Below are 24,953 nucleotides of genomic sequence, written 5' to 3'. Positions count from 1 at the left end.
GAGGTGATAGAGACATACCTTTTCAAGAGCCCTATTTGTATATCCAATTTTCCTTCCTGACAGGGTCTAATCAGACCTTGAACTTGGGTTGGCAGTGCTGAGGCCAGTCGTGACATGGAAGGGTTACTTGTTGTTTGGGAAATTAAGAGAACTTATTTGGCATAGGAAGCAGTGGTGTGTGTGTGTGTGTGTGTGTGTGTGCGCGCGCGTGTGTGTGAGTGATGATACTTGCCATTTTGGTCTGTGACCTTTTTTCCAGAAATGGTTTCACATTTCCATTCAAATAAATTTACAGTCCCTTCCGGTTCTTTTGGCAAGAACAGTCCATGCGAATTTGAATAGATAATGGGAGAGGGAGCCCTGGGAAATTTATTTTATAATTTATGGCAACATCAGTCAGACAATTGGTGACCAGATACGTATGAAGTGTTCCCTGGGGGGACGGGCACTGTTCTGAGATGTAGGTGGTATCTAAAACGAAAGTGTGAGTATAAGACCTTCATTATTTACCATCTCCACTGGAAAGAGCTAGGAAAGGCATTGCAGCTATGGTACCCGGCACACAGCTGGAACTCAGTAAATATTTGTATAATGAATATTATTAAATTATTAACAAGACTGAAAAAGAAAATGCTAACCAGACACACAAATGCATCTCAAGCAGTTGTTCCTCCTGTTCCCTCTTCCCCAAATTTCTGGTCTTATTCTTATCTGGCTGTCTCTCCAGTCTCTCTTGCCATCTCTCCTTACATTCCTCCCTCCACCTGGAATTCCTGGTCCTCCCGTTCTGTCCACAAATACTACCCTCATCCTCATGATCATCACCTTGTCTTCTTTCAAACATTAGCCAAGTGTCACCTTCGCCATCCCCAGGTGGAACTGACCACCCCCTTCCTGTAAGTCACCATCATACCTTGTAAAAACATCTCTCATGAAATGTAAAATCACAATAGACTCCGTCTCTTTTCCACTAGAGTATATTTATTTCCTCATTAAGTAATACAACACATATTTATGGAGCATTTACTGTGTACCATACCCTGAAGATATAAAAACAAAATAAAGCCTATTCTTATGCTTAATGAGTTTACAGTGTAGTAGAAAGACAAATATCTTAAAAAATAATAGCAAACCAATATAAAAGTGATAAATAAATGCACTGAAGATTATAGGAGCAGCTAGGAGGGGCATCTACCCCATGGATAAGGAGGGCAGGAAGAGCATGACGGTGGGGGAAGGAAGGCTTTCTGGAGAAGGTGAGGTGGTTTCACATGAGTTGACTATGGCCAGTAGGGGTAAGGTGAGGATGGGGTGGAATGGGGTAGGTTGGCTGTCTTATCTATTAGGCCCTAAAATGATAGGCGTAGTACCTAAGGGAAAAAGGGTTTTCAGAGGCCTACAAGAATGTTTAAGAATTGAAATTTTAAAATTATGGCTCTGAAATACAAAGAAAAAGCTTTAGAATTAAAATTAATAAACATTAAATTGAATGTTTAAGAAAGGTAATATTATTCAACTTTTTGGTTAAATTTAATATTCATGAAATTTTAAATTAAAAAAACTGTTTTATAGTTCAGGTTTTCTCCCTTTACAAACATTCCTAAGTATTTGCAATGATTGCTGAGAAATTGTACCAGATCATTCATTTAATGAGTTAGTCAAGGTCAAATAATTTCAAAAGCAAAATTAAGAACCTTAAAAAATTATCTATCTATCTACCTACCTATCTATATCAATATATAGATATAGGTACATATAGCTATAGATAGAGACACAGGTGCTTTTAATGTGTTGAATTTGAGGCAGGATGGAGTTTTAAGGCCAGAGTGTGCCTAGAGCCTATGGAGATGAAGGAGAGGGGATGGAAAGAAGATGTCCACTTAGGCAAAACATAGGCATGGATAATCTCCAGCCCACAGTCAAGTGAGGAAAGCAGACAACAAACTCACAAAGATGAGAAAGTAATTAAAGGCGATAGGAGCTGTGACTGATTGATTGCTGTCCAATCTCTCTGGACACATGAGTGTGACAGTTGCTTATTTTCTGTGCCTCTGGGTTTCTAGTCCCTCTAGGTACCTCCCATTGTCTAGGACCCTGGTTGTTTTTCTCTGCACAGCTTCTCTAGACTCCATTCCTTGATTCCAGCTTCTTCCTAAGGTGGTCTTTCAGATATCTCTTTGCTCCCCTCTCTGCAATCTGAAGGCTCATCCTGCTCCAAACTCAGACCCAACACCAGCTCCTAAGTCACCAGGCTGGGGATTTTGACAATGGGATGGGAATGGGGAAGCATCAGTGATGACACTCAGGCTTCCAGCTCTGGTGAGTGGGCAGGAGGCAGTGCCACCAATTGAGGAAGGGCATCCAGGAACAGAAGCTGGTTTGGGAGAAGATGATGTGATCAGTTCAGGACAAGTTGGAGTTATGCAAATGTCCAACAGACAATTGAGGGATGGAGATGCAGATTTAGAAGTCATCGACAAAAAAGTAGCAGATTAAATGAGAGAGGGAATGAAAAAACCCAGAGAGAGTGTACAGAATGAGAAGAGTGAGGGTGTGGAGGTGGAGAATCTCAGCATATAAGGGGAAAGTGGAGGCTGAAGAGCTTGTGGGAAAGGCAGGGAGGGAACAGAGAAAACCAGGTGAGATGAGTGTCATGAAGGTAAAGAGCATGACCAAAAGTGTCAAGAGCAGAGAGGTCTGAACAGACAAGAACCAAAAGCATCCATTAGACTTTAAAACTGGGAATTCTAGTGAGAGCATCTTAGTAGGATGATGCGGGTGGAAGACTGGGAAGTGTTGGTGAGGAAATGAATCACTGAATGTGAACTGTTCTTCCAAGAAGTGTGGGAATAAGGGGTGGAGGAGGGAAGACCCTCCCGCAAGTAAGAGAGAATTCTTCCTGCCTTACTGGCTTTGATATGGGACATTGATGTTTTTTTCTGCCTTTGGACTCAAACTGAAACACCAACTCTTTGTGTGTCTCCAGCCTGCCAACTCACCCTGCAGATCTTGGGATATGCCAGCTTCCATAATTGCATGAGCCAATTTCTTATAATAAATCTCTTCCTATTTATATACATCCTATTGGATCTGTTTCTCTGGGGAACCCTAACTAATACACTGCCCTTAATGAGCATACCATTTCATGGAGTATCAGGCATAGAAACATTTATAGTCAATCTGCTTCTTGCTAGAATATAAGTATTCATTCATTCATCATATTCAATATGTGCCTGAATGTCTACTATGTGCCTAGCACACAGACACAGTTCTTGTCTATATGGAGCTTAGAATCTAATAAGAGAGACAGATAACACATAAACAGTAGAATAATTACCAGTGGTGAAGAGTACAAGGAAGGAAAAAAGGAGGACACCTTAAAAGAACATAACAGGGCAAGGGCAAGCAAAGAAGCATAGATAAAGAAGTATCATCTAACTCTACCGTGGGGACGCTGTCTTTCACATAGATAGTGGTATCAGGACTGAGACTTGAAGAATGAAGAAAACTTTACCAGGCAGAGAAGGCGGGGAGGGGGAACAATGTGCAGAGCCAGGAGGCATGAGAAAGGGACCAACACGTTAGGGAATGTAGAATGAAGTCTGGATGCCGTAAGAGAAGCAAGAGAGAAGGCTAGAGAGGGAGCCAAGCACCAGCTCACGAGAGGCCAGGTGTGTCCAGCATGGGTATTGACCTTCTCTCCTGGAGGCACTAGGGAGCCATGGAGGATCTTTGTGCAGGAGAAGTGACATGATTGGATCGGGCTGTTGGGTAACTCAGGCTATAGTGTGGAGGGTACATTGGAAGGAAGGAGACTAGGGGCAAGGGGACAGGAAGAAGGCTGTTCTGATAGAATGTTCTGAGACAGAAGCAAGGAGAGCCTGAGCAAAGGCAGTCTAGTGAGGAAGGAAAAAAGAGAGGAGAGAATATTGACTTATTCGTTCATTCGTTCATTTATCCATTTATGCATGCAAAAATAAACTTTTTTAAAATTTTGAAATAGAAATAATTATAAAAGTAGAGAGAATAATATAATGAACCCCCATGTACCCATCACCCAGGTTCAACTATTATCAACATTTGGCTACTCCTGTTTCTTCTGTTCCTTTTTTTCCCTGAAGTCTTTTAAAGCAAACCACAGACAACATTTCATCCTCACATACTTCCCTATGTATCTCTAACATAAAAACTTACTTGTTTTAACAAAACCACAGTGCTATGATCACACCCAACAAAATTAACATTAATTCCTCAATATTACCTAATACCCAGTTATGTTCACTTTCCCTCTGATCGTTACAGCTGGTTTGTTCAGATCAAAATCAAAATAAGGTCCACAATGGCATTTTAATTGATGTGTATCTTAGATCCCCTTTCATCTGTGACAGATCTTATTGGAGATAGCTAGGAGGGAGAGTCAACAGGACTGAGTGATATCTTGCCATTGGCACACATTTTTACCTGCTGGCTTTCTCCCTTCCTACCTGTTCTTCTCGGCAATTAAAGTGCTTTGCCCAACATACACTGAAGCTATTTTCGAGGAGTTTGAAAAGTAGACTATGGCAAGACCAAAGCCTAGGCCCAGTGTTAAGGTTAAGGAGAGAAGACTCTTCTCAGGGGTATAGTTTCAATGGTGGCTTTGCTGCTCCTTCCTCTAGAAAATTCTCCACCTGTCTGCTTTGTAGCTCTCATATGTAACAAAGCCTTTCATTATTACAGTTAGAAAGTAAGCCTGAAATGTTGATGCTCCAAGAGTGCACGTACACTTATTCTTCAGTTCAGAGTCAGAGAGAATACGAGGGCTCCTGCACCTACAGCCGGGAGAGAGGGGAGCAGGACCACAGCTAGAAATAGGAGGCTGGGCTGCTCAAAGCCTAACTCCACCTGCTTCTCTGCTCTGCCACAGCTAGATCAGTACACCCATCATTAAGGAGAGCCACACTGGCAAATAAAAAGGCAAGGCTTGTGGCTTGTGGTCCATAAATGCATGAATCAGAATTATATGTTGAGCTTGTTAAAATGAAGATCCGCTCAAGGCCTACTCAGGATGCACACTTGAGTTTGAAAATCACCATCTTAAAAGTTAGAATTCAGTCCTAAAAAACAGACTCGGTGATTCAATCATTTTTGAAACTGTAAAGAATGAAGTTATTCATTCAGGACTTGAACTTGATTTCCGGAAAACAAGGTGTTCACCTCAGGCTCTGGGACTTGGAGCCAGCAAGCTTGTGAACTTCCACGTTCCCCACCGCGGTGGAAAACGCACAAACAGCTCTGTGTTGCCGCGTGGGCCTGGGGTCACCAGAACACTGGCGTCACTTAGAGAATCTGCAAGGGAACTTCTCTCTCTTTAAGGCTGCCAGCCGCAGCTTTAAAAAGAAAGGTTCTGGAGTTGGCCGAATCTTCCGTAAGAGTGGTGCTGAACAGAGGAAGAGACACAACCTGTCTGGAAAGGACATAAAGGGACAACAATGACAAGGAAGCCCGAGGTGAACAGGTGGGCACCCTCTGCACGTGGCCTTCCTTTACACCCCAGCAGCTGTGCTCTGTCTTCCTGCCTCCAGGAGCCTTGTCTGGTGTTGCTAAACCAGCAATCAGAATCACTTTGGTGTATTTAATGTCACCATGAAACTATTTGTGATTGCCTAGCTCAGCAGGGCTGAGAATAAGAACCTTTGATTTTCTCGATTAGACAAAAGAAGTTTGTTTCTGAAAGCAATTTTTCAGAAGAGGTTCCGTGATCAAAAAGAAGGGAGGAAATGTTTTTCAAGCATACAGGAGATCAGATAGCACCCATGTATATATGTAGAACTATATATATATATATATATACTATATTTTTTAAAATATTTGTTCCTATCAATTACAGCTTCCCAGACTCCTGGACAGCAGTTCTCAAGGTATCAATCTGAGATCCTGGGGAAGAATATTATCTGATATGTCGCCAAGAATTCAAGAAGTAAGTGGCTTGATGGTAGTAATATAATTTCATTATATCTTTCCACCATTTTATCACACTTATTATGTCAAATAATTTAATTGTACCTCAGACCTATTCAAGGAGTAATATATTTGATCTTTCCATCTAGCAATTTCAAAATACCTGTTCATATCCTTAATTATCTGTGCTCCTGGGTCGGAGGCAGCAAGAAAGGAACTGTTCGTCTAATTTCACACCTAGAAAGAAATAACACTCTGTCTGGTGTAGCAGATTATCAGTGGACTGACAGCTGAATCTAAGTCTTTCCACTCTTTCTGATGTGATCCAATATTCTATTATGCTCTTAAAATCCACATAAATCTATACCATTAATAGTAATCGCATACACTTACACAGTGCTTACAGGCACTAAGTGTCTTACATACATATTACATACTCATTTCATCACAAAGATAGTGACTTTTTTGTGTTGTTTTGTAAAAGATGTGCACATATTAATCAAATGCCAAGCCATTGCCCATATAGAAAATGATTCTCCACTCAACAGATGAGAGGTGCTGGGGTCATAATGATGAAGAGACAGATATGGTCACTGCCTTGTGAAATGTATAGTCCAACAGGGAAGAGAGATATGAAATGAACAATTATCTTCAAGTGTAATGAGTATTATGAAAGAGAGGCAAAAGGGGAAATATAATTTTCCCCAAACTTTTTTTCCCCTCCAGTATTCTCAGCTGACTTGGGCTTTGCCAACCTGGAAAACTGCATGGTTAGAATCTGTCCTCATAAAACTAAGCTCAGCCTGGGCAGAGTGCCGTGCAGGGAAAGTTAGAGAAGGGCCCAATATACTGATGGCCACCTGCTGCAGGGGGAGTCTCTGTTTAACATTCTTTTCTTCATAAGCATTTTAAAAATTCATATCAGTATAATAGGGTTGAAGTTGATAGAGAATTTTTTTTTAAATCTCCAAAACATATTAAAGCTCTTAATTCCATGTGGGAGTTGCAGAAGGTTTCTTGCCTGTCTAGATAGCAAGTCTAGCATTCGTGAACTGGGTTGAAGCAGATGGCCCAGTTTATGTTAACTGATACTAGACTATTTGACTCTGGAACAGCCCCTTCATCTCGGAGCGCTTTGAATAAATGAGCAACATAATAATGGTAATAACCCCTTACAAGACTGTCGTAAGACTTACTGTTGTTGAAGCAATTTGAGATTCCATCTTTTTTATTGAAGCCTAGACTGTGATTATAGGCATGACTCAATATGTGGATTCTACATGGCGCTCAGCAGTTTCAGAGAGCAAGCGTTGGCATGTGGACAGAGAGGAGATGACAGGTAAACATCACTTACTGCAGTGGGAGAACTGTTTTCAGTCTCACCTGTTTGAATCCTAATGGTTTTTTAAATCCCCAAGTGCCTTTGAGAATGAGTAACCAAGTGTGTTTTGGGAATAAAAGTAGCATGATTTTTATTTTGTATTTTCCTTTAAAGTCAAATGGTATTTATTATGGGAACTGAGACCCTGGCAACTCTGGCAGCCCTCAACTTAGTTCTCAGCATTTTAGATCTACCTTCAAAAAACGAGGCCACTGAGTGCCACCGGTACCAATATGGAGAGATGACCACCAGCCTCTTCTTAGTTTGGTGAAGAATTTAAAGAGAGTTTTCCCAAGAATGGAGACTTCATCTGTTCTATATTTGCTTAGATCTTAAAACATACATAAATACACACACACACACACACACACACACACACACACAAACACTAAAAGAAACCACAAGCCACACATTTCAGGGAAATGGAAGAGTTCACATTTGGTAAACTAAGCTAATAAGAAGATAATTTTCCAAATATAGAAAGCTAAATTCTAAACTATTTGGCCAAAGAAATTTGCCCTGACTTTGCCTTTCTAGGACAGAGCTACTCCTCTATTTTATTTCCCAGTTTTCCAGTAGCTCCATCTTGGTGGGATAACAGAACCTAAGAACTGACTGATAGAGAAATATTCTCTGTGTTTCCCCAAGGACACATTCCCAAGGAATTCAAACTAAATGGACTGGAAAAGAGAAATAATATTGAAATACTTTGGAGGTTAACTCTTTTATTTTCTTTAAGGCTCATCCTAGTTTCCTCCTAGGCCCTGAGTGGACGGCAGTAGAATTTATTTCACAGCTGGATTAAGGATTGCTAAGCATATATATGTTTTCTTTTAAACGTGGAAATCAAATGCCTATGCCAAGGTCTCCCCAAACTTTGGAGCTTTGACTTCCCAGTGGATTGTGACTCTGACTACCTTAGCATAACCTGAAGCCTTTGCCTTGCCTCTCAGTTCATCCACCGACCAAGTGTTCAAGACTTGCTGTGGGTGACCAGGCCACTCGTGCAGACTGGCGGTCCAGAGACCTTCACACAGCTGATGGGCACCCTGTCTGACCTCTTGTGTGGCTACCCAGAGGGAGGAGGCTCTCGGGTGTTCTCCTTCAACTGGTACGAAGACAATAACTATAAAGCCTTCCTGGGGATTGACTCCACGAGGAAAGATCCTATCTATTCTTATGACAAAAGAACAAGTAAGTTTTCTAAGTCCTGCATATAAATTGGCTTCTGATGTTGGTTAAGCTGATGGGTTAACACTTCCAGGTGAAATTAATCCTGGGGTTGATTTTCCCCTGGTCTTGTTGAGGGGCCTTGGGCAAAGAGGTTTCTCCTTCCAGAGAGTCCATTTCCCCAAGTAGGAAGCGGGCAGTGCTCATAAAGAATTCTGGAAGTGAGCCATGGAAATAACTGAGACCCACTTGGAACGGGAACGGAAGGGACATTTCCCACTGATCTGATTGAACTAGGGTTACGTTCTAGAGGAAGAGAAAGATAAATGAGGAGGCAACCCAGAGTTGCAAGCAGAGCTGGGGTCAGAAGGGCTCTGGAGAGTAAACATAGCTGTGGGATGTTTTTACAAACACAATGTAGTGAAAATCCGTGTGTGTAGTACTGAATTACGTTCCAAATGGCAAGTTGCTGGCAAGTTATCTTTCCCACCTTTCACTATTTTTTTTGGCTCCTGTGGGGTAAAGGAGGGTGGGGTGTGGACGAAATGCAGCTGGGCAACCCTCTAGTTAAAAATTGAAAAGCAGCAGCAAGGCACACACCAAAAGCGGCTGGGCCCTAAGACAGCCACACACAACAGAGAAGTTAAGCAGCTAATTGAAAGGAAATTATTGAGACTAAAGCTGAGATTGCAAGGGGAGGCCTTGTTTGGCCTCTCGGTTCCTTTCATCTGAGAATGGCCTCTGTTCCTTGCAATAATCATAAGCAGGCTTCTCAACCTTCCTCTAAAACAGAAAAAAAACCACAGGGCAAGCCCCATCCTTTGTTTCTCTGATGAGGCCTTTATTGAGATGCAGTGTGGCATTTTTACTTACTAATGATGAGCTTGTTATTTGTGGGGTACAGCCTATTAATTTAGGTTATTTGTCAAATCCTCCAGCATACAGTTGAATGAGACATGTGATTTGAACACACTAATGACTATGTTTAGCTCTGAGCAACGGGGAGTTTCTATAAAATCTGTCCCTTCTCTCCTGACAGCAACCTTTTGTAATGCATTGATCCAGAGCCTGGAGTCAAACCCTCTAACCAAAATAGCCTGGAGGGCAGCAAAGCCTTTGCTGATGGGAAAAATCCTCTTTACTCCGGATTCCCCCGCAATACGCAGGATACTGAAGAACGTAAGGTCACAGCTGGTCTTGTCCCTTCTGCCTTCTCCTCTGGCTACCCAGTAGAATGAGAGTGTGTGTGCATGCATGTGCGTGTATGTGTGAATGAGTGTGTGTGTGTGTGTGTGCGTGTGTGTGTGCGCGTGTGTGTCTGTATTTTTTACTGTGCCCTCCTGGTGGTGAGCCTCATGTTTGCTTTTTGCTAAGTGGACTCTTGGTTCCTCCCCCATCCACAGACATCATTGGAAGGCTTTGCACCAATGCCCCTGCCTGGCCCTGCCCTCTCTATGCAGCCTACAATGAGATTTTCTTCCTCACTTCCTGAATTCTATCCCTAATGGAAGAGTTCACAGTTCTCTGAAGCCTGGCTACCCAGAACAGACAAAGATAGGGAGGAAGGGAGGAAGAGCACTTGCTCACAGGGAGTCCAAATCCAGCTTTAATGAGGTTCTGAGACAATAGCATCATCAATATTATGAGTACCTCTAAGATACTAAGAAATAAGATTCTGTCAATCTGGGAGGCTGGGAAATAGCTGATTGTTCTGGGAAATATCAATCAACTGAGAAAATAAAGACACTTCCTTGAAAAGCCTTTCCTAAGTATTGAGGGTTCGTGACAGGAAAGGTACAACCAAGATTCTCTCTCACTTTTTCTCTCTCCATCCTTCTGCTGTCTCTGTCTGGTTTTAGGCCAACTCGACGTTTGAAGAGCTGGAGCGTTTCAGGAAGTTGGTCAAAGCCTGGGAAGAAGTAGGGCCCCAGATCTGGTACTTCTTTGACAAGAGCATGCAGATGACCATGATCAGAGTACGGATGGCATTAGAGGTCGGGAGGCGGGGGGAGGAGAAAGGCCAGGAAAGTTCCATTTGTTTCCTTTGCCCAATAGAGGGTTAATCACCCCTGGAGTTAGATCAAAATATAATAAGCACCAGTTTTGGAAGCTGTCATCATGTGGAATCACCAACTTAGGGTGGGGTATAGGTTTCTGAAACTCTGGGGAAATGTGAAAACCGGCGTAAGATCAGTGACCTCCTGAGGTTTCTTGCTGTTATGAATTCACTTGAGGGCCTCAGATTCAGAGGGGCATCTCCCCAAGGGGCCAGCTCTGTAACTGCAAAAGGTGGTTGAGTGTGTCTCTCTGGTCTCATTTTCACTTTCACAAAACCAGGAGATAAGAGTCCTGCATAGCAGGGATAATTAAAAGGGAACCAAAGAAAATCCTTAAGAAAAAGAAAGCTTCCTATATACCATTTCCCTGCCCCTCTCCCCCATCCCCACATAAACGTCTCCCCTCTGTTATAGAGACCTATGTATTGGGGGGAAATGGGATATAGATAGATATGCCTTATGATGGAAGAAAACCCACTAGATTTTTAGGGAGCCTTAAAGTCTATCCTATTTGTTAAAAATTAGAAATGGCCTAAAAACAAGACCAAAGATCCTGTGGAATTCTAAATGCTGTAACTGTATTGCTTCTTCCCAAGGACACCCTGGAGAACCCAACAGTAAAAGCCTCTTGGAATAGGCAGCTTGGTGAAGAAGGTATTACTGCCGAAGCCGTACTGAACTTCCTCTATAGGGGTCCACGAGAGGGCCAGGCTGATGACATGGACAGCTTCGACTGGAGGGATATATTTAACATCACTGATCGCATGCTACGCCTGGCTAATCAATACCTGGAGGTAAGGGCAGCAAGCCACCTGAGGGCCACATTGGGCCCCTCCAGGACAGCCCTGTAGGTGGAGCCAGAGATCCCTTAGCAAGTCAAGTGGTCTTGGGTTTCAAATCTCATTTTCCCCCCTGAAGAAACAAGAATTCCCACAGCCCCCAGAGATGGATTCTGTTCTCTAACAGCTTATCCACAATTAAATAGTTCCCTCTTCACATCTTCTGCCTCCTAACAGCTCCCTGACTCCTCCTTGGCTACTCCTTCTGCCTTGTAGCTCATACAGTGTCGTGTCTGTCCTCAGCCATCTCCTGTCTGCCATTGCTTCAGTGGCTGTCCATTGGTAGTGTCCACCAAACCTCAAGTTCCAAGGTCCCCCTGCTTGCTAGACACTCCCACCCCGGGGTTATACAGGCACATCAGCCTCAACATGTCCAAAACAAATCTGTATTCTCCCTACCCATAAAGCCTCTCCTCCTCCAGCGTTTCCTGTCCTGATCACGGTCCTCTGCAGTTTTCCAGATTCTCAAGCTAGAGGTTTAAGGGTCAACCTTAAATCACCTTCCACTCAACAGCTCTCATTTACTGTGTAACCTTTTGCCAAGCACTGTGCTAAGCGCTTTCACGTACCTTAGTTCATTCAATCCTCTGATAGCTCCATCAAGTGTATGCTATCATCATTCCCACTTCACAGGTGCAGAAGCTGAGGCTTAAAGAGTTTAAATAAGATCCCATCTCACAGCTATTAGGTAGAACAGACAGGATGCAGATCCGGTGTGCCTGAATTCAGAGCCTGCCGTCCTGACCCCTCCACTGCCTCTGTTACATCCAGTCACTGAGCTTTGTCTCCACATCTCTAGGTATTTCCCAACTCCTCCTCTTGCTTGCCAGGCTCTCTGAGCCCCAGAGGCCTTGTCATCTCTCCACTAGCCTGTTCTAAAGGCTCACTCCCTGGACTCCAGGGTCCAGTCTCTGTTGGTTCAGGCGCTTCTCCACGCTGACACCAGAGTTACATTCCAAACACACATCTACTGGCATCACTGTCACTCTTACAATCTTAATGACTCATCCTCAGGGAACACAAGTCCCTTCCAAACCTGCTCCAGCCCACCTTCCCAGCCTCTGCTCACTCATACACCTTCAGCTCTGCTCCACAGGTCCTTCCACCACCCTCAGGGACACCCCAGCTTCTCCTGATTTCATCCTTTGCAAATGGCTGTTTCTCTGCCTATTTATGAGAGCCTTTTTGCTTAAATGAAAAAGAGAATTTACTGGTTGACATAACCCGGAAGTTCAGGGGACCTAGGACACTGTGTCCTTCCATCTTACCTTTCTGTTTGCCTTGGCCCAGCATTGATCTCAGCCAGACCCTTTCCATTTGGTAGTGTGTCAGCTGCTCACAGCCCTCAAAGGTCATCTTTACCCCAAAAACTACACAGAAAGAGGGAGTGGCTTTCCCATAGCATACATAATACTCCTAGAGAGTTCTCAGATTGGCCTGGCCACTCTACCTATCCCCAGTCCCTCAGCGGATTGTGTACCACCACGAGGTAAGGAAAGCACAGTTGGCTTCATCTGAGTCTCATGGACTGAGCAGGATTACTGTGAATTCGGGGAGGGTATTTCCCCGAAAGAAGAAACATAAGGCAGAGAAGTCTGAAAGGACTTTTCCTTCTCCATCTGTTGAGCTTCTCTTCATTCACTGTTTGAGACTGAGCTCTCAAATGTCACTTCCGCTTCGACATAGGTTAAGTCATTCACTCCTCTGTGCTTCCCTGGCCCCCTCTTTACATCTCTTTCAGACCGTATTCAAGTTAGATTCAAGTTCGCTGTTAACATGTCCGTCTCTGGCAGATCAGCAGGCTGGAGTTATCAGAGTCAAGGAGCCCATCCTAGTTATTCTTGAATTCTCGACCTCAAACTTCCAGGGAACATCTCCGCCTGAGGGCTTATCACACCTGCCACTGGGCCTCATGTCATATAGAACCATTAGCAGGTAGAAGATGCTCTGGGCAGTAGGAGAGGGAATTAAGCCAGTGGCCCCCAAGAGCAAGCCCCTCTCCCCAGACTCCTTGGTCCTGAGGATAGCTAACTAGTGAGAAAAAGCCCGGCACCAGCTGTCACCACGGTGCTCTTGAGGACTCCCTGCTGCCCTTGGCGCCCCCAGAATTTCCCTGGAGTGTGTGATGCTCCGTCTCCAGAACCGTGGAAATATTGGCACAGGCTGTCTAGGCGGCCTTTCAGCAGCGGTCAGGTGTGGCAGCAGCACAGCCAAAGTTCAGGTCATTACAAAGTGATTCCCAGCTTGTCTGAAGACAAGAATGACCATGGGTGCTTTTTACGAAACAGATTTCTGAACGCAAACCCAGATCAACTGACTCAGAATTCCCAGGGAAGAGGCCTGGTAATCTGTATTTTTACAAACCTGTTGGATTGGTAGGATCTTGGAGTCCCCTTGTACAATTACTCAGTTGACATCGTCTTCTTCTCACGGTGCCTCTACCAGCTAAGTCCCCATCCCTGGCCATGCCCACCACCATCCACCACTGTGCTTATAATACAGGCAGGATTTTTTGGATGGGGTGCAGATGGAGGCACTCTGTTCCTTTATTCTTGCAGAATAGAGTTCAGTGGGTCTCACAATATTTTTGTGAGGTACTACGTATCAGTATAAAGAATACTTCTTAGGTTTGACTTGACATTTGCATGGTGATGTAAAGGGCTTGTTTTCTTGAAGGATCATTTTTTCCATGTAGCTTGTGCTTAATGTAGCACAAGGCACCCAACAGATACTTAGTATGTATTAAATGCTTAAGAATTCAGTCTCTGGAGCCAGACCACTTGGGTTCAAATCCCTGCTAGTTGTGCCTCAGTTTCTGCATCTGTAAAGTGGGAATATTAATAATACTTACCTAATAGGCTTGTTACGAGCATTAACTGAGTTAATTCATGCAAAGCACTTAAGACAGTGCCTGGCATTTAGTAAGCACTTAATAAATACTAACTTTTTAGTAAAATACAAACAAACAAAAAATACTATTTGGGAGGAGGAGAGTGGAATTAGTGAAATCAGGCCCAGCCACTGAGCCACTCCTGGTGCTCCTCTAGGGATTACAAAACTGCTAATCGCATCTCACATAAGCCACCAACACTTCCCTGGGGCCTTGCAATCCCATTAGCCCAGCGAAATGCTCCTAAGCAAAGGCCAAGACTGCCACAGGTCAGTGGCCTGCCCCAGGGGTTCCTAAGAGGAGTTTTGATGGTGGCAGAAACCCAGCAGGTAATTATGCTGAGGTTTCTGATCTTCCTGCCCTGGGGAGCAGGGGAGTGGGAGGAAGGAGGAAAGTGATGGGGAATGAACTGAAAGGAGAAGACGGGGCGGGGGTGGGGGTGGGGGTGTTGGGGGCGGGTGTTGTAAAGCAGTGAGGTAGAATCCAATCATTACAACTGGTCCTGGAATTTTCCGCTTTTGTCCTTGTGTTTTGGGAAGTCTGGAGGAGCTTTGGAAACTCCCCAGCTCTCATCCTGAGGACTACTCAGTAGCAGACAGGGCATGAAAACCTCTTCATGATGGCCTCTCCAGGACAGGGCAGCAAGCATGTTCCTTCATAGGCTGTTCAAGGCTTGACTGAGCCTCTCCTTTTCAGTAATATGACTTTCATTAAAGAGCTTTGAGAACTTCTGGGCCAGCCTTGATGCCTACTTCCCTGCCTATTCCAAAAACGAAAAAAATCATTTCAAGAAAATTCAGCAAAAATACTCTAAAATGTAAATTATGTCAGTTCCGGTCAGTGCTGCACTCAGATGTGGTATTGAACAACAGAAGGTCCAAGAACTAAGAGCAAACTTTTAAGCCTTTTGTCATTACAGGAAAGGGGAGTGATTCAATAAGTTTTCTCTTCACCTAATAGAAGGGCCAAGTCCTCTTTCTTTCTGCTCGGGGTGAGGCCTTAGTTACTGGACATTCCACTGAGTATCCTGGAGAGTGTCCCATTCCTCCGGAGCTGCCTTGCTTGGTCATTGTATGCCATGTTAGGCCACTGCTTGGGGAACCTTCTCACCTGCCAGTGAGGATAAATGGGCCTGGATCTCTGCCCATGAGCTACATCACTCTGGGAAAGACACTTTACCTGCTAAGGCTCAATTTTCTTATCCGTAAAATCCAGATAATAACACAACAGACGTCACAGTTGTTGTTAAAGATAAAGTGAGTGAAGCGTGCAGGGCACTCAATACATTTGTGCCATTGACTAGTTAAACCTGTGTATAAATTCTCTGCCTCCGATTCCCCATCTCTTAGGTGGGGCTGTTAGTGCCCCCCTTTCCAAGCGGCTGTGAGGATGAGATTGGAGAGGGCTGGGCACATAGTAGAGCCATTTGATGCATGGCAGCTCTTGCTATGAACCACAAGGATGTCCACCCTTGAACCACAGACCACGTGAGGAATGTAGCTTTTTCTCAGACTCACTTTGTGTAAGCATTAACCAGGATGTGAAGCCACTCTTCATATTAACCTTGTGAATTGGCTTAGAATCAGGACTTTCAGTCCATTCCTGAAGGCCCAGGAGGATGTCTCTGGGGCCATTCTGGCCCTTCTGTGGACAGTGCTTCAGTGGCTCCAGAACTCTTTCTGTCCTTGGAGCACGTCCTCAATAAAGGGCTTCTATAACCTTATTCATCCCATAACCATGTTTAGTCTTTCCCCTGATCCCCTGCCCTTAGCAGGGAAAAAAAAAAATCAAGAATAAAAGACAGACTTCCTGGTCAGAAGGTGGGCAGTCAACTAGGGAAAGGGGTGAAGGTGACATTTTGGGAGCATCACATCTCTAACACGTGGAAAGAGTCATCTCTACAGGCCTTCTGATCACCTTCTCCAAGTCCAAGGAGGCTGAGGGCAAATGAGTCTTCATGTAGGTAAATATCTTAAACTGGTATGTGTATACGCTTACATTCATAATTTATATGTCTTATTCACATATATTTTTCTTCTGAGAAAAGCACAATTAGAAAAATTCCTCTGATAACCCTTTAGTTAAAACAAATATCCACACCCCTCCCCTTTGATTTCTTTGTTTAGCGAAGGGTTAGGCCTGGCACAGATGGAATACTATTTAGAATTCACAGTGTATTTTAATTTCATAGTATATTTGAATTTCAGGTCTTGAATTTAGCATCAGAAAGCTGAATTCAGCCAAACTTTAATATGAAAATACCTCTGATCAAGGCATAAAATTGTACTTTAACCAGTTACAACTTCCTTTCCCTAAGTCTTGAAAAAACATGTATTCATTAACTGCTTTTACCTCTGCTGTCAACACACTCAATATATGTGCATAACTCTTTATTATCTACATGGTGATTATCTTGTTGATGAATTATCAGTAGGGGGATTTTTTGGACCACCTTTCCTCTGTACCTTGCATGGTCCTGGCCACATGCCACCACTACCCAACCAGAATGTGCTCAGGGAGCGTATTTTTCAGGCTAGCCTAAATAAAAATAGGATAAGGAAGGTAAAGCTACTGATCGTGTAATTTACTTTAGTCAGATGTTTAGGGATTCGCATAATATCTGTCCTAGTGCTTTCTTCTGTTGATTCATTGTCTCCAAATGTGCATTGGGAGGCTAGGGAGAAGTCAGGGGAAAGGTCAAAAGGGTACAAAAGTCTACACCATTAGAGCAATATTATTTTAAGAGCCATGAACTGGATCATAAGCAACTCATGGGCAATGACCTTATTTTATGGCTCATCGGCCTCTCAGAAACATAGAACTGGGCTGAGGAAGGAGAACACAGTTTGGGGAGGCGGGGGGGGGGGGGGGGGGGCTCGAGTTGCAGGTAGAAGAAAGGAACTTGTATTTGAGCCTGCTGTGAGCCAGCCACTATGTTGGGCACTCTTACATGTCATCTCATGCAACGCTCCTAACTACCTGCCCAGCAGGCGTAATTGTTATCATTTTATAGAATTAAAAACTGACTTGCCTAACATACCACAGCAGATAAGAGGTGGATCCAGAATTCTAATCCAGACCTGTCTGGCTCTGAAGAGGAAGTTCTTTCTTGTACCACAAGGGGCATATTAGTAGGGGGTTCAGTCAGTGTTGTTTGGATAAATTACATAATGAGTTGGATAGGGACAGCCATTATTTTGTTATATTCAGAATAACAGACACTATTGTGATTCAGTCTTTTCTGCTTGGAAATAACTAGGTTTAGAGTAGGAAACCAAAGAGATTTGAGCTCATTCAGTCATTCATATATTCGCATGAATTGAACTACCTACCTCTGAATAAATACAATTAATCCCTGACCCCTGGAAGCTCACATTCTATTGAGAGAGATAAGCTTGTCATTAAATAAGGCCTTAGTAGTGGTACCTCAAGGAGCTGCTAGAATTCAATCTAATGGAGGAGAAACAAGTTACACAAATCCAAAGTCAAAATGTCACAAATCCTCCAAGGACTGTCAAATATCTTCCAAATTGTCTCCGAAATCCCCCTTCCTCACCCTCTCCATGTATGGCCTCTGTTTACTAGGGCCTGTACCATCTCTCCTAGCTGGTCTCTGGGCCTCTGGTCTCTCACTGCTTCTGTTCAGCTCCCAGACTGCCTCCAGTGAGATCTTTCTGAAACCCCAGTCTTGCCGTGATGTACCAGCTCTGTGATTTCGGGCAATATCGCTGTTCCCCTGCCTGAAAAATAAGGATGATAAGTGAAGCTACAGCTAGGGCAGTGTTCACCAGTGTGGCTGGACTGGGTGTTTGTGACTGGCAGGTCCTTTCAATGGTCAGTGCCCAGCTCTGCTGATTATTAAATATTTTGAATATGGTAACACTTCCCTCCCAAAGTTGTTGGAATGGTTAAACAAGAAAGCTTTGAGAGCTAAAATCCCCTGCCGTCGTCAGCCAGGCTGTTCTGTCTTTCCTTGGACCTAACTACACAGGAAGCATCACCTGGTGGCTTTGTCCTAGTGTGAGTCTTCATGCTCCAACCTGACCTTTTCATTTGTTTCATTATTGTATTTATTTATTTTAGGAACGGACATTTTTTAACAGCTGTGCATTTCCTATCCCTTTGTTTTCCTGTCGTGGTGCATTTCCTCACTCTTTGTGGTTGAACATTTCAGATGTCTGTTCACGGTGCCCGGTGTGGTAGATAAAATGTATGGCAACGCCTTTGGCCTCTACCTCACCATCTCAACCAACTCAAACAGCCCAAAACTATTTTATCCAGTGGCTTTTTCCATGTGTTGGGAAACAAATCTTGAGTGTTATGGTCTAGATATGCCAGGAAATTCATTCTGGGATGTTTGCCCACATCCATTGGCATTTTCCAGAAGGAACCCCACGTGTCTCCAGGTCCACCAGCGGGACCACTTGAGACCTCAGTTGGCATTCATCAGCCGCTTTGTCCTCAGCCTGAGTGTGGAAGTCAAATTTGTAAGAGGCAGGATTGTAGAGGCAGTGTCTCTCAGGGTGTAGTGCTTTTCTTATCCCTCACATGTCCTGGGTGTATTAGTCAAAGTACTGAGTCAGCACAGAGTGCCAATCCCCTTTGATTATCAGGTTCAAGCAGAAAAAGAGATTCTTTCTCTCTTTGCCTCCACTGGACATCGTTTCCCACTTAATAGATAATTTATCTATTATTTAATGTGTTTGAATTAGAGTTGGAGAGGTCGCAGTTGAAGAAGGAAGCCTGCTGCTACTGCAGCTTCTTCTCCCAAGGTAGTGTTTGATTTAGCTGTGTAAACAAGTGACTGCATTCTCCAGAGGTCTTAAACACAGCTGCCTGCCCTGGAGAGAGCCACACCTCTTCCGCCAGGGTACACTCTGGTTCCTGGTGAGTATCAGCAAAACAACAAACAAGGAATTGTAGGATATGTGTGGGCTTCAAATGGCAGTGGTCCTGCCACCCAGATTTTGGCCACAGTAGTTGGGAACGGAAGGAGACAAGGAAACCTCTTCTCTTGCTTTACTGCCCTTGGCTATCACAGGGCATTATAACAATTCTCTTTGAGATTCTGAATTCTGCTTGCAAAATTTGCCCAGAATCTGCCTCTGAAGCTGTGAGACAACGAATTTTTAATCAGTGAAGATGCCCTTTGAATTTTTTTCCCAGTACTGGTGCTATTTTTATGCTGAGCCTCTTACACTAGCCATTACTTACCTACCTACAGTATTCTTCCCTAACATCCATGGTCACACAGTTTCTCTCTGTGTAGAACCAAATAGCTTTTATAAACAGACTCTGTGGCTTCAGTCTCATTAGAACCTACTATGTGTTAACTTACAAGCTAATCAGACCACACCAGATATGTCAAAATCCATAACCTTGGTTAAGGGTTTAGTCATTCATCATTGCCTCCCAAACACACTCATGTACACACTCTCATCAATATACATGCTCGTTAGCCAAGATCTTAACTTCAGGGGCCAGAGCAAGTACCAAAAGGGAACGAGGTCATTTGCTGTTAGCCAGGTGGCCTCCCCATGAGAATGCAAGGGTACATCATGAGTCATACCTCAGTGGATGACCCAGGGAGTTCTGACTCATGTCCAAATCTGCAATTGCTCTGCCTTGACCTCAGGAAGATGTTCTGGATTAGCTTCATAAGACCTTCCTCTGGTAGAGTTGTCTGACTTTCACCTAATGGCCAATGAGCAAGCTAGTGAACACCAGTGGCTTAGGACCCACCCCACTGCCACCCTCCATTGCCCACGTGGACACAGAGCTTTGGCTTCTGTCCGTAGCATTGTTCTAACTAGATGAGTTGCTATGGATCAGCTTGGGATGGGTTATGTTCCCAGCCATATTGTTTTTAAAAGGTAACTGCCTTCTTCCCCAGACAAACAGCTGTCATAAATGAAAGGTAACCTGGCAGGGGCTTAAAAGCCACTAGACTCTTTTGATTTTCAAGATATTTTGCAAAAACAGTAATAAAAATGGTATTCATCGAGTCCTCATTACTTGTGAAATAGTTTAGTATCCTACATGGTTAAAACACAGGCTCTCTCCAGGGGAAGTTTGCTCATCATGCCTCTTAAGAGAGCTTGGAGTGATAATCGTAAAGTGGTTGTGATGATTCAAGGGGTTAATATAAGCGAAGCCCTTGGACCAGTTTTGGTCATATTGTGAGCCTGCAGTAAGCATCAGCTTTTATTCTTACCAGGCGGCACTGGCTGGCCCTTCCCAAACAAGTTCATGTGATCCTTAGAACACACCTGTGAGGTAGGCGTATCTCCAGCTCGCAGATAGGGAAAGAGAGGCCACACAGTTAGGAAACAGCAGAGTGGGGATGGCATTCAAACACTACCCTGTACCATCTTTCCAAAGATGATAATTCAACTTTGAAAATGGGTCAGATGTTTCAGGGTAAAAATGAGTGTTTGAGAACCTTTTGGTTTTGTTTTTCCAGAGAGTATCAGGGTACCAGCCTAGGGGGATACAGCAGGAAACATGACTGTGAATCAGCTGCCTGATAAAAGAGCCAGGATGGAGCCCACGTCATTGCAGGACTCAACGATATCACTGAAAACATCAGCGCTTATTCCAGTATAGATTTCCCTTTAAGACATGAAAGGAGAGTTCAAAGAGAATGGGCTAGATTGCTCGGAAAGTCACATTATTAAAATGTGTTTGTTTTTATTAGCTTTTTTGCTTCGCTGAGAGTTATACTCTTACTAACATTATATCAAAAATTCACCTTTCACTAATTTCTCCTAGTTTACCATCTGATTTCGGGTGCACAGGATTATGTTCACAACACACAGTAGTAAAGTTATATTTCTTGCAGCATTTGGGACTTCTAAATTTGAATTAATTCAATTCAGTAAACACTTATTGAGTCCCTTTCATGAGGAAATACTGTTCCAGAGACCTAATGAATAAGACATGGCCCCTGACCTCCGGGAACTTACTGTCTCTAGAGCTGTGCTAACCAATGCAGTAACCACATGTCGCTATTTAAATTTAAATAAATTAAAGTGAAAAATTCAGTGCCTCAGATGCACTAGCCACATTTCAAGTACTCAATAGCCATATGTGGTTACTGGCTACCATGTTGGATAGGGCAGAAATAGAACATTTCCATCACTGCAGAAAGTTCTACTGGACAGTGCTGATCTACTGGACAGGGGCAAGAGATCTTGTTTAGGAATTCTGTTGCTCTGACTTCGTAGTTGGAGTATGGCTTACTCTTAGAGCAATGTGAAGGAACAGCAGCACCCTTCAGGCTTGACGCTTGAAAACATGGATTCATATTCTGCTTCTGACCTATACTGACCTGGGGCAAGGCCCTAGGATGCCAGTTTCCTCATCAGTAAGCAAGCACATCAGACTGTAAGACCCCTCTATGACTCTGTCTGTCCAAGTGCCCTGTGATGCTATGAGGGAATTGGTAGAATACTCGTGTGTGTGTGTGTGTGTGTGTGTGTGTGTGTCACAGCTAAAAGAAACTGCAGAGAATTTCCATCTCCCCAAGAACTTTCCTGATTATTTTAGAAATTTAATTTCAAGTTCACTCTATTTGTCAATACTAAAACTCTATATATGCAGTCCTAAACTCGACGAACTGATTTAAAAGAAGAGAGAGACAGACAGATTATTTTAAAACAGAGAGATAAGTAATAGCTGTGCTCTCTTACTTTGCAAGACAATTGTGAGCACATGGAGAGCCTGTGGATCAGGCTTTGCCTGTGGCTCCTGGTGTGGGAAGAAGTCTGGGCCTGGCGTTGAAAAATGGGGAGAGAACGCAGGCTCTGCCACTGTCTAGCTGCGTGACCTCTGGTAGGTCTCCTCTTCAATAAAATGAGGATTCCAGGTAACTCACAGGCTCTGTGGGAGAGTTAATGTGTTCCTTTAAGCCTGTGTTACATCAACAGCCTTCTAACCAGGCTTCCTGCTCCCCCTTCCCACCACCAGTGATCTTTCAGAAACATGGTCTGATCTCATATGTCCTACCTCTGCTTAAAACCCTACAGTGGTTTCTTGTGGCTTTTTAGGGTTTGCCAGGAAACTCCTGATTTTAGCATGGAAAGCCCTGCATCCCATGAAACCTCTCAGTTGGCCGGTCACCGTGCAAACCCAGCAGGGCAACTGACCTGGTCCCCACCTGCCTTCTTAGTACACATCTCTTACCTCTCACCTCTGCTCACCTACGTTCTTCTCTGTACATTGGCACAAGCTGGGGAGTGTTTGACAAAATGCTGATGCCTTGGCCCTGCCTCTTGAGAATCTGATTTCATTGTTTGGGGTGGGACTTGAGTATAGTTGTCTTTTTAACGCTCCGTGGTGGTTCTAAAGCACAGCCAAGGAAGGAAACCACTATTCTATTCCTGCAGGTTTCCAGAAACCCTGCGAGCTGTTCCCTGTGCCTGAGCTGACCTTTCCCTTGCTTTCTTCCCTTGGCTAATTCCTGCTTATTCTCATCCTGCTCAGTAGTCTCTTCCTCCAGGCAACCCTCTGAGACCCCCCCCGCCCGCCCCCGGTAGACTTAGCCTCATCCCTCCACTGGGCTGCTAGACTACCCTAGGCTTGCTTTCACCAGAACCTGATCATTCTGCATTCTGATTGTTGGTTTACTCCAACCCTCTCCCTCATTAGGTCTGGAGTTTCTTTCAGTAAGAGATTTTATCTTTCCTCCTTGTATCCCTGGAGCCAAGCAGGCTCTGGCACATTGCAGGCTTTCAGTAAGTATTCCATGAACAGATTAATCAAGACAAGGCCAGCTGACCTCTTGTGAGTTACATTCTAAGAAAGAAACATCGCACAATAACCCCAGTGTATTACAGAAACAGGAGGTTAAGGATAAAACACATCCAAGTACAATACAACCGCTTTAACAAATCTGTAAAAGTGGACAACTCCCAATATTCAAATTAAAAGAAATTCTTAGTTTTGCTCTTTTCTGGGTAATGATTTTTTTCTCTTCTGGGGAGAAAAAAAAAAGACATGTTAGGAAATTCCTCCTCCATCCTCATTACCTGTCATAAAATTGTAACTGGAAATGATTTCCCTGACGAAATCACTTTGACTTTCTGTTATTTTCTTTCTTCCTCCTTGTTCTTGCCTCAGCTGGCCATCCTTGTGTGTTTGCAGAGAGGCAGGAAGGTTTACCGTTGGGACTGTTTCTCTCTCTCTTTAAAACTCTTTTATTAGCAGGCTTTCTGATCTTCAAAGCAGCTTGTATCTGATGTGACCCCACTCCCTCAACTCCCCATGCTGGGGAGTGAGAGCTGGGAGTATTTTTGTCATTTTGACGACTTGCATACTTGGACAGCCCGATAGTGCGGTCCTCACTAAATCTGCAGGGATGAGAGCAAGTCAGCGTTCCTAAGCCCCCTTTCACCCCCAAACCTAGACACATTGAAAACACCAGACCCCGGAGTTAAGCAAACAGTAAGTTTATAGGTCTCCTTGCTTTTGACCCATCCCTTGGGGCAGCAGCCCTGATCCTCTGCCATTTTCTTGCAGTTGAGTCTTTGCAGGTGGTGCTCCTCAGACTCTCTCAACCTTTGTGATTATCCACAGTGCTTGATCCTGGACAAGTTTGAAAGCTACGATGATGAATTTCAACTCACCCAACGAGCCCTGTCTCTGCTGGAGGAAAACAGGTTCTGGGCTGGTGTGGTATTTCCCGACATGTATCCCTGGACCAGCTCCCTACCACCCCATGTGAAGTACAAGATCCGAATGGACATAGATGTGGTGGAGAAAACCAATAAGATCAAAGACAGGTGATGTTTCAGGAGATCTCAGAAGGACCTGGGCATCCCCAGTGATGTATGAGGCAAGGAAAGGGGGCTCCTGTGGGCTCAGGCCACCCATCTCCTTCAGGGGCAGAAAGGTTACTCAGAAAGGCACAGAAGCACTTTGATATCAAAGAACTAAGCTAGACAGTAGATCCTGCTAGTTGGTGGGACCAGGAGAGTTCAGCTACCCTGTCTTTACCCCCTCAACTCAGCACTTGTCCCTGGCTGGCCTTTGTGCAATTTGGAGATGAAAACCTCTAGGTTTGAGTTATTGAGTTATCTTCACATAGAGATTCTGCAAATGAGGTTTCACCAAAGTCACTGGGAAATTATGTTTGGTACAGGGTAGGGGATTCAGACTGGACTCAGCCTGTAAATCAATTAAATTAAGTTAAATCAGAGGAAGTAAGATATTTTGTAAAGCTCAAAGTAGAGTACTTGAATGAAAGCAATTACAAATCGTGCTGTGGCTAATGTTCATAATTGAGATTTAACCTGTGAACTGGAAAATAGAATCAGATAGTGTGGAAAAGTTCAGGGGAAAGTTTCAGGAGGGTGAATACGGAGTCCCCTCGTGCTTATGACCAGTGAGTGAGCTGTCCATTCCCATTCCCATCCTTTGTCCCTCTCTCCGGTTTTCTTCTTAGGTACTGGGATTCTGGCCCCAGAGCTGATCCTGTGGAAGACTTCCGATACATCTGGGGCGGGTTTGCCTATCTGCAGGACATGGTTGAACAGGGGATCACAAGGAGTCAGGCCCAGGCTGAGGTTCCAGTTGGAATCTACCTCCAGCAGATGCCTTACCCCTGCTTCGTGGATGACTCGTGAGTCTGAGGTCCCAATCCCCCTCCAGGACAAGCTGATCAGGTTGCTGGGGTG

General features: G+C 44.0%; 1 protein-coding gene across 7 annotated transcripts in view; it reads left to right on the top strand.

Annotated features, from left to right (window-relative positions):
- ABCA4 (ATP binding cassette subfamily A member 4) overlaps positions 1 to 24,953 on the top strand; it is a 126,562-nt gene that overhangs the window by 28,640 nt on the left and 72,969 nt on the right. For 5 of the 7 annotated variants that reach the window (XM_068540355.1, XM_068540356.1, XM_068540350.1 and 2 more), the window contains 7 exons: positions 5,870 to 5,959; positions 8,275 to 8,515; positions 9,531 to 9,670; positions 10,351 to 10,467; positions 11,145 to 11,342; positions 23,854 to 24,059; positions 24,722 to 24,898. In XM_068540355.1, coding sequence (XP_068396456.1) covers positions 5,870 to 5,959; positions 8,275 to 8,515; positions 9,531 to 9,670; positions 10,351 to 10,467; positions 11,145 to 11,342; positions 23,854 to 24,059; positions 24,722 to 24,898 — 1,169 coding nt within the window. Of the gene's footprint in view, positions 1 to 5,475; positions 5,498 to 5,869; positions 5,960 to 8,274; positions 8,516 to 9,530; positions 9,671 to 10,350; positions 10,468 to 11,144; positions 11,343 to 15,974; positions 16,241 to 23,853; positions 24,060 to 24,721; positions 24,899 to 24,953 lie in introns of those variants that run through there. The other 2 variants (XM_068540353.1, XM_068540354.1) reach the window with 2 other exon arrangements.

The sequence above is a fragment of the Eschrichtius robustus genome, chromosome 3 (assembly GCF_028021215.1).
Source record: "Eschrichtius robustus isolate mEscRob2 chromosome 3, mEscRob2.pri, whole genome shotgun sequence".
NCBI lineage: Eukaryota > Metazoa > Chordata > Mammalia > Artiodactyla > Eschrichtiidae > Eschrichtius > Eschrichtius robustus.
Note: the sequence above shows the minus strand (reverse complement) of the source record. Positions and strands in the feature narration are given on the sequence as shown.